Source organism: Poecilia latipinna, unplaced genomic scaffold (genome assembly GCF_001443285.1).
Source record: "Poecilia latipinna isolate Pla-1442-1.1 unplaced genomic scaffold, P_latipinna-1.0 Scaffold2303, whole genome shotgun sequence".
Classification (NCBI taxonomy): Eukaryota; Metazoa; Chordata; class Actinopteri; order Cyprinodontiformes; family Poeciliidae; genus Poecilia; species Poecilia latipinna.
In genome coordinates, this window is record NW_015114919.1 from 1 (window position 1) to 9518 (window position 9518).

General features: G+C 41.0%; 1 protein-coding gene across 2 annotated transcripts; it reads left to right on the forward strand.

Annotated features, from left to right (window-relative positions):
• The first annotated feature begins 6 nt into the window (after positions 1 to 6).
• Positions 7 to 8450, forward strand: sost (sclerostin). 2 transcript variants are annotated; one of them, XM_015018657.1, is made up of 3 exons: positions 7 to 678; positions 2477 to 2761; positions 6779 to 8450. In XM_015018657.1, the coding sequence occupies exons 1-3, from the start codon at positions 630 to 632 to the stop codon at positions 7186 to 7188; spliced, it is 744 nt and encodes a 247-aa protein (XP_014874143.1). In that variant the 5' UTR covers positions 7 to 629; the 3' UTR covers positions 7189 to 8450. The 2 variants fall into 2 exon arrangements, with proteins under 2 accessions (XP_014874143.1, XP_014874144.1); XM_015018658.1 differs by having other exon boundaries at positions 7 to 609.
• Positions 8451 to 9518: the final 1068 nt, after the last annotated feature.

Below are 9518 nucleotides of genomic sequence, written 5' to 3' on the forward strand. Positions count from 1 at the left end.
TTGATCCAGTTGATTACAGAGAAAATAAAGCTTCCAAAAACACACTCGAACTCAACAGCGCGGGAGAAAAATATGCCGTGGGACTGGGTAAACATGAGATGTCCAAGTGCAAGTAAATCCAACGCATGTTGATTCACATCAGTGGACTGGAATCAGAAACTCCAGTCCTCGAGTGCCACTGTCCTGCAACGTTTGGATGCGCCCACATTTCATCACACCTGAAAAAACAACAACAACAAAAGGAAAAAAAAACTAAAAACATTGCATTTCCTTGTTGGCATGTCGGAAAGTATGGCGTGGTCATCAACGCTTCATTTGATTCAGACGTGATGGAGAACAGATGCATTCAAAAGTTTGCAGGAGAGAGGCACTCCAGGACAGCAATTGCAGACTCCTGATGTACAAGCTACATTGTGCACTCCGGTCAGAAGCACCCACTTCTACACTCCCTGCTTTTGCTGGTGTCAGGAAGGAAGCGATGGCGTCACAGGAGTGCTGGACGACATGAGATTGAATCAAGCATGGTGGTTTGAAGATGTAATCTTTCATTTCCAGGCTTGGTGTTAGAGGAGGACCAAACTGCAGACAAAAGACATCGTGAGCAACACGGTGCGTTTAAAGGATCTAAAATGGTAAAAAAAAAAAAAAAAAAAAGTGTAGAGCTGAGCATGAAGCAAGGTAAGTGGACCATAGAACTGGGGCGTATGCAACAAAACAAGCCACTGACCAAGGGTCAATAAAAACCGGCGGGTTCAAATACTAAAGAGTGAAGAGCGTGATTGAAACCTGGTGAGTCTAATCAGCAGGATGCAGGACAGTTGGAGGAGATTACTTAGCAGGGAGCTTGAGGGGAAACTGACTTATTAAACACAATTGCCAAGTCGACCCGTCGCATAAAAAAACCTTTTTTTAGGATTAAAGGACTAATCTTCCAACGACATCTAGCAAAAAATCATCCATGTGTTTATCTTTAGTTACAATGATTACTGCAACAGTGTCTTCACACCTAGAAAGAGTTGCCTTTGATTACTAATAACTGGAATAATGTATATTGTATCTTATGTATATTTGATAAGGTTTATTCTTGAAGAGTTTGATGATGGCATTTGACAAAACGTATAATGTTTATCACTTGTTTCACAATCGGTTGCACTTTCAACTGCCTTTTTGCTGGAAAGTACTATACGAAGAAACTTGACTGACACTGCAACAATATTAAGAGTATGGTTCATTTTTCTATTTATTTAATCATTAATTGACTTTTGAATAATGGGGGGGGGGGGGGGCACATTATTCATACTTTTTCTTATTGACTCTGTTTCTCTCCAATTCCGTTCAACTTGTGATTATACATGTAATCATCTAATTATTATAAATGTATTTATTACTTTATGGCCCTTTTGGTACTTCACAAAACAAAGAGATTCTATTGAAACGTCAGGACCTAAGCATGCTGGATTCTCCCTCAAGAGGGCAGTGTTACAATGCGAGTCTCTATTACAGAGTCCTCATCAATTCAGCGGTACTATCAGGCAATGCCAGGAACTATCAGTCCACGTTCTAAGCAGAAATCCGTATTATTAAACAAAACGAGTTCATGCCTTGTAAACAGCCCATGTTAAATATTATAGGGGTTGACGATGACCACATTAAAACAACAACGTCCTGATGGGAGTTTTTTGGAGTTGAGCATCTCATTAGATGTGATGTATCTGTTAAGAGCTGTGGTGAGGTGGAATCATTACCGCAGGAGACGAAGGATTCATTTGTGTAATTAGATTATAAAGACGGGTACAGGGTGAAAGGTCTCCGGGGGGGAGTGAGAGGAGCTGCAGCTTTGGGAGGACTCGTGTTCAGATGATGTCCAAAATAAACCACCTATAGAAAATACTTTCTGAGGCACGTAATGCGATGGGAAGCGTTAAGATGCATTGCTGCTGTTAACTCCAACAACAACGGAGGGATATTTCACTCTACAGACCCTCGTCCGTCTCCCTCTTTTCTCGTCTCTGCTCTTTTTTTTTTGTCCCAACCCGCTCCCCCCCCATCCCCCCACCCCACTCCTTTGCACTTCTCTCATCTTCTCTGACCTCAAACTTTTTCCCGTATTCCTCACCTCTACTTCCCTCTCCTCTGTTCCTCTGTTTACTCGCCCATACCCCCCCCCCCCCGACACACACACACACACACCCCTCCCGTCCTCCTCCCTCCTGAATGAATCGCCCAGGTTCAACCCCTCCCACACCGAGTGAGCTTTAATTGTCAGCGCCGGACAAGAACTGGCGTAAAAGCTCCAAAAACGCGTGCCCCTCTCACACTGGAGACTGGAAGTGACTAACCTGGACCAGTGCGCATCTCTTTGGCGTGTGTGTGTGCGTGGTGCTGTATGATCAAGTGTGTGTGCGTATGAGTAGTTTTGATTTTTATTTCTAAGGAAAGCTTGCCGGTCTGGTTTGATTTATTTCTGCCCGAGCAGCAATGCAGGTGTCTGTGGCCCTCATCGTCTCCAGCTCGGCGCTCCTGCTGCTGCGGCTGCAGGGATGCTGCGCGGCCGCCAAGAGCTGGAAGGAAATAAAGAACGATGCCACGGAGATTTTACCGAACCGGAGAGAAAACAGTCGGCCACCCCACCAGGCGATCCTGCAGACCTCGGACAACAACAACAACAACAATAACAACAATAACAACAATAACAACAACACCCTTAATAACAGGGCAAAAAACGGAGGGAGAACTTCCACTTCAAACACGGTTTCTTACAGTAAGTATTTTCTGTAAGTGTTCACACGCAAAAAATTGCGTGTGAACACTTGGAAATTGCAAAAGTCGATTTCCAATTAAAATTCAAACCTTTCAATTTCACCTCAGAAGCATGTTCTCCAGAAATTTTAAAAGGGGGTGTTGGGGGGGCGGGTTATAAAGGAATAATGGAACTACGTTTAAGTGGTCTCTTATTTCTAGAATTGTCTTAAATAATATTATACATTTAGGTTGGGGGGTTGGCAGCAAATTTATAGTGAACATTAACTCCTGCCTTCTCACCACTTGGTCTTGCCACAGTTAAGAAGGTGTTGAATTTTGTCCATAGTTTGTAGCTTTTGTGCTTCCTAACACAAACAACTAAAATTCCACTGAAATTCCTGTATGTAGAAAAGTGAGGGCTGTCCAAGCTGAATGGGATCTGCTGTTTGATCCCAACTTCAAATCATGTCACATTTTCTCGCCGGCTTACTGATTAGCAACAACTTTGCAATGTGTGTGTGTGTGTGTGTGTGTGTGTGTGTGTGCGTGCGTGCGTGCGCGTGCATATGTTGAGTGTGAGAGTGCAAAACCCAAGGATGAGAGTGTGATGAGACTGGCTCACACTCACATTCTTGTGGTTGCTTCCCTTCACGCAGTCTGAAGTTGAGCGTTCACAAAGACATCACCGCTTTGTTTCACATTGTCTTCCAGGTTGTTTCCCTTTCTCTTTATACTATTAGTCAAGCTCTACTTGCTCCATGACCGTTTGATTGCAACAACATGTTCCCCAAATAGAAAAAAAAAAAACACCAAAGTTTGTTCTGCAGTGGGGGGGGAATGCCTTTTGTGGAGAGCGGGGTTAAGAAATTGCTTTTTAAACGCAACGCTGCTTTTGGGAATGATTCCCACCTGTGGTTAGGAGACGCTGTATGTTGTGATAGAGGGATCGTTGATTCAAGCTGGGTGGCTCAGGAGTTGTTGCCTAACCACGGCCTCTCAAGCTGGAGCTCAGAGGAGGCGACTGATTAGATTAGAAGAATGAGGATTTAAGGTCAATTTGTGTGAGTGATTCCTCCCTTTGAGGATGAAAAACGGCACCAAAGATGACCAAATTTAAATACCTTAGACATTTTAATTTTCTCCAAAATAAGGGACGTTTGTTTTTATTAGCAAACACACAGCAAATATCAAGGACTTCCCAAAGGGAAAAGCACTCTCACAAATGTTCCGGACCACTTTTATTATCCATCTCTTGATTTAAGTCCTAGGTTGGCCTTCTCTGGTCCGTTTGGGGACACGGCAGATTTTGTCCAATCCTCTCTAAAACTCACTCAGCTGTGTATTTCCTTGACTTATTAGCATGCATTAATACGAGAGTTTCACTTTACAATTCTGAGAAGGAATACTAAAGAATACAATATATACAAGTAATACATTGCTAAATTAAATATTTAGTAATATTTAATTTGCTATAATTAAACAGAGAAGCGACGATTCTTTTGTTGCTAATATTCTGGTAATCTGGTATGCTGCTATGGCCATAACAATTCTGCCTATAACATTTGCGCAGATTTTGTTACACAAACAAACAAGCGAAAGTTTGAAAAAAAAGAAAAAGAAAGAAAAAATTCAGCTACATTTAGTAGAAATAACCTTTTTCATAAATTTGCAACACTGGATCAGCCCCTGAAAACAGAGTCTCACAAACATGAATGCTGCTCTGAAAATAGAACTTATCTGTTACAGATCAGTACGTCAGAATTAATGATATTATTTCTATCATGAAACCAACAGTAGAAATGGATGTTGAAGCAGTGTGAAGCCATACCATCCAAATCATCAGTTTCTGAGGTTTGCAAATTATCACTAGAAATAAATATATATTTCTATAAATAATAGACAACATTCCTACTTTACAGATGTGCTGCTCACGGTTTAAATGCTGTAAAATCAAAACGTAGAATTTTTGATACAAGCATTTCTGAGACCTCTGCCTAGAATAAATATATCAACATACATTTGACACATTTTTTTTTATACATTCATTTCACAAATGCAAATATTACAACAAGAGACGTGTATATCTCTTTGTTTTATACTGAAATATGAAATATGACAAAAAGTTAAGAAAATCAAACAATATGTAAAGCTATTTTTTTAATGATAGACAGTGCTTTTTTAGGAAAACAAAAAAATTTTTTTTTTTTTTTTTTTTTTTTTGAGAAGTGCCATCTGTATCGGTGTCAAACAGTCTAACCTTAATTGTAGTGATGGGTGTTGTTATTTCAGCTTCCACACAGTGACTGTCAGTGTAAATACATAGAGGCCCTTCTGTCAGCTGGCTGAACATCAGTGGGCAGCAACAGGTGGGGAGGGGCGGCAGCAGGACAAAATTGCAGTCACTCCCCAACTTCCTTTGGCATCTCATTAAAAATACTCTACACTGTCGGAATGTAATGATGGAAACTTCCTTGCTGCAACTTGTGAAAACTCTGGTGTGCCTGGAAATCAGTGGCCGGCCCATCCCTGCTCACTAAAGAGGACGATTAGAGAACGAGCAAGACTTGGCCTGGACAGAGCTCAGATTTGATTAACGTCCTGATTTTTCGGGAGTTTTTAATGCAAACTGCCTCGGCTTGCGTGCTGCAGACATTGTGTACACAAACAACAGAACACGCAGAATATCACCAGATCATATTTTCAGAGTGAGAAAAAAAAAAAAATCATTAATCCTTTGTTGGGTCTTTTTTTTTGTTTGTTTTTCCAAAGAAAGCCACAGAGGAAAACTGATCCTTCTCTCGGTGTATCATTTCTGAATCGACTGTTCTTGGGCTTGTAAAGCAATACGGGTCAGTAACTTGTGCGTGTGGTTGTTGTAAAAGCTGTTGCTTAAATGTAGGAGTACAGGCCGAGTGTGCTGCCTTAGATCAACCTGGCTGATGTCCAGTTTATTGAAAACTCTAGAGTGCTTTTATAATGTTGCATTAAAACAACCAGACAGCTGTTTACTCCTCCAGAGCTATATACGTTTCCTGAGGGTGAAAAAACCGAATGCCAGTTTTTTTTTTTTTTTTCTTTCCTCCACCCCAGACCTGCATTTGGTTCGATTGAGCTGTTTAATGGGCCTCTGGTCTGGATTTGCTATCAGTTTATTGCTGCCAGCTGGGCTTCTTTGTCAGGCGCTGTTGTCAGCTAATGATCAGACCATGAGTCACTGCTCAAAATCTGATCTGATCTTATTGGCTGAAATTCATTCGTGTTTATCAGAAGGACTCTGTGTATTTTCTTGGATTAAAATTTGTTTTTCCATCAATCAAAATACATTTCACTTAAAGGAATACCTGGACATTAATCTTGGGATTGTAAATAATGTGTTTTGTGAGTCATTTTATTTGTTAATCCAGCCAAGATCTATTTTACTGTAATATAATTAAGGATCGCTGATTCAGCTCTTCTTCTACCTGGTGACAAGGGACGTTTTTTTTTTTTTTACTTTACATAATGGGGATTTCTCTGCCAAGATGTCTGAATTCCAATATCTAACTTTCATTTGAGGAAGAGCTGGTCTGATTGTCAAACCCAGACACCCCCAAAATAGGGCAATTAGCAGGAAAAGAAGTGGCCTTCTATTCATGTTTCCTTTTTCTAAATTAACTTGAGTATCTACTCCAGCATTCCATCTCTTCCATCACCTCTATCAGCTAAAGGTCCAAACGGCAAGAAGATCATCGGTTTTTCTCTCAGTTTGCTTGATGGTCCTCACTTTGGATTCATAAGTACGAGCTACAATTTAGCAGGAATTAAGCTAAATTAGATTAATGAATCACGGCATAGAACGGAAGCCAAAACATTTAGCACACCCAGTTACTCAGGCTTGGTTCTAACTTGGCAAGGCAATATGTTTTTGCGGTTTTGTGCGGTTTCTCTCGTAGCAACTTTCAGAACTCAACTGAGCAGCTTTGGGGGATGAGCGTCTGTGCTTTTCCATGTTTTGATCGACTCCGTGTGTTAAAACTGTGCCACTCTTCACACCCAGGTCCTTCCGAGATGAGCTGCAGGGAGCTGCGCTCCACCCGCTACATCGCCGATGGCTCCTGCCGCAGCGCCAAACCCATCCGGGAGCTGGTCTGCTCAGGCCAGTGCCTCCCCGCCCACCTCATGCCCAACTCCATCATCCGCGGGAAGTGGTGGAGAAACAGCGCCGCAGACTACCGTTGCATCCCGGCGCACTCCAGGACAAGAAGGGTCCAGCTTCAGTGTCCGAACGGCAACACTCGGACTTACAAAATCCGCGTGGTCACCTCCTGCAAGTGCAAGCGCTTCAGGCCCCACCACAACCAGTCGGTGGCCAAGGAGGTGCCGAAGAGGCAGCCTAGCAGGAAGCACGGCCGCTTGCCACAGGATAGGAGCAGCAACAACACGCCACTGCTGGACAACGCATACTAAAGCAGCCAAAGATTGAGACTGAATGCGCTTTACATGTTACTCAAACACCAACATTTCTCCTTCGCAAAGGGAAGGGATGCAAGAGAAAACTCAGAGAGAGAATTTATAAGCTAATTTCTGGTCTGATCCTTTGCATGATAAATCGGATCAGCAACAGCAGTGACTGGTCAGGAGGGGACCAATCGGGTCTTCTTTCCAAAAAAAGTTCTTGTAATAATTACAAAAAAAAAAAAAAAACGTCCTTGAAACTTCAACTCCTACATGTACAAACATTCATTGGATTCAGACCCTAACTCAGTTCAAAGCCCCGAAGGTGCATTTTCTCTCTAGAGCGATAGAATGGTTGTAATCTGTTTCCTTTAGTGTTTGGGACATCAGCAGGATCTTAAGAAGTTCCCAGAAAGCTGTCTCTAGACAGACCTGTCAATCACACCGTTTTTTTTTTTTCTCAAAACTTAGCAACACGGAGTCAGAAGAGACGAGGAAATGAAAGTTTACCACCTCCGACACCACATAGGGGACCAGTGGGCATTCCTGTGACACCACATAATTAGCCAATTCCTGTGTTAAGATTGACTCCCACAAAAGCAATTTTCTCTAGATATCACCAGCTCCTCTTTGCCAGGGTCATGCAGACAAAAAAAAAAAAAAGTGCACATGGTGTGTGGGAGGCATCAGAAAGTGTTACCCAGGGGCAGAGCTCTCTCCATCACACCCACACTGGAATTCTGTTGCAGCGGGCCAAGCTGAGCAAGGATGGAGCCAGCAGGAGTCAAGAAAGCCCCACTTCTCTCTTTAAACAATCCAGGCAGGAAACCGACGAGGACCATAAGAATCCGATTTGGTTTGTCGATGTACTACAGAAAAACAAAACAAAAGTAGTTTCTCTGAACTTCTTCAGAACATTGATATTCCTACTAGTTCTCATCTCTGCAGTGTTTTTCCTCTTCCATTCCTTCATAAATCCAAATGTCTGCTGCATTTCTCCCTCCCAAAATGTACATTGAAATAGCAACTGGAAAGAAGTTCAGCATGATTGTACATATCAAACCTGCGTGCCGCGCTAGGATGGCAAGAAGAGACCTAAGGAAAGGACTCTTTTAAAAAGAATGAACTGCATATTTATTTTTTATGTCCACATTTAAATTATTTATGCAACCTTTTATATCAACCGATAGTCATAATTGTCATATAGTGTGATAGAGAAAATAAAAGATTGTACAGTCCATGAATAAAAGTAAAAGCAGATATATTTGAACAAACCGGCCTGTTTGTTTGTTGTTGTTTTTTAATCTTTTTAAAGAAGTAACCTACTGCTTTACATCTATATATAGTTTATGAAAAATATGAGTTGTAAGCAGATATGACAGGACAATATCTTGCAAAAAATTTAATTCTATTTACAAATGACCAGGCTCTGTCCAGGCCATGACCAATTTTCTAGAGGACATTAAAAAATGTAAAAAGTAGGCCTCTTTGGACAAATAAACAGTTAAATTTCACCCAATACATTGACAATGTTTCGTTTAGTATGTCAATTTTATGCTGCTCCATTTTTATTTACATTTTGTGAAGAAGGAAGTCGTGCTGATCTTCTTCAGAGGTTTTCATGTCGTTTCCTTCGGTAGCTCTTGGCACAGCGCCACCACAGGCAAAGAGGTGAACATATTTTTCAATTAGTCTGTATTTGACACAGTGCAGTCTGAAAGTAGCTGAAAATGTAGCAAATGTTGCAATTTTGGTCCTCAATCGAAGCAAGTTTACCGGATTATCAAGTGTGAAAACACTAGTGAAAGTGGTAGATTATTTAGGTTCATTGCACACAGAGGGACGTATTTCCAGCATTTATTTCTGTTAATTTTTATGTTTGTGGCTTACAAAAAAAAAAGGCCCAAATTCAGTTACTCATAAAAAACTAAAATATGTCAAAAGAGATATCATTCATAATACATCCAAGTGCATTATGGAAAGTTAAGTGGGTGGCGGAAGTGTAGTTGAAAGGGATGAATTTCTGGGGACTTTGAAGGTCATCGTCAAACCTTCAGCCATCAACTTTTAAGTTTTTTTTTTATTTATATATTAGATTACACAGCTGTTAACCAGGGTATACCCTGTCTTTGAATCAATGACACTTTTAGACAGTCACAGCAAGCGTAGAAAATTGATAAATAGATGATAAGTAGATGTCCCAACCAAGTACTACACAAGATAGTGTATAGTAAATCTAAGCCATCAAAATGAATGGAAATTTGATGGCTGTAAGAATCCATGAGTCTTAATTTTCAGATTAAATTGCTAAAATAAACACTTCATTGACACTGTACTTAACA

Excerpts from the sequence above, each read along its gene's own strand:
- sost (XM_015018657.1), top strand. The coding sequence starts at position 630 with ATGGTAAAAAAAAAAAAAAAAAAAAGTGTAGAGCTGAGCATGAAGCAA. Across the intron at positions 679-2,476 it reads AGAGCTGAGCATGAAGCAAG|CAATGCAGGTGTCTGTGGCC; the intron begins GTAAGTGGACCA and ends CTGCCCGAGCAG. Across the intron at positions 2,762-6,778 it reads TTCAAACACGGTTTCTTACA|GTCCTTCCGAGATGAGCTGC; the intron begins GTAAGTATTTTC and ends CTTCACACCCAG.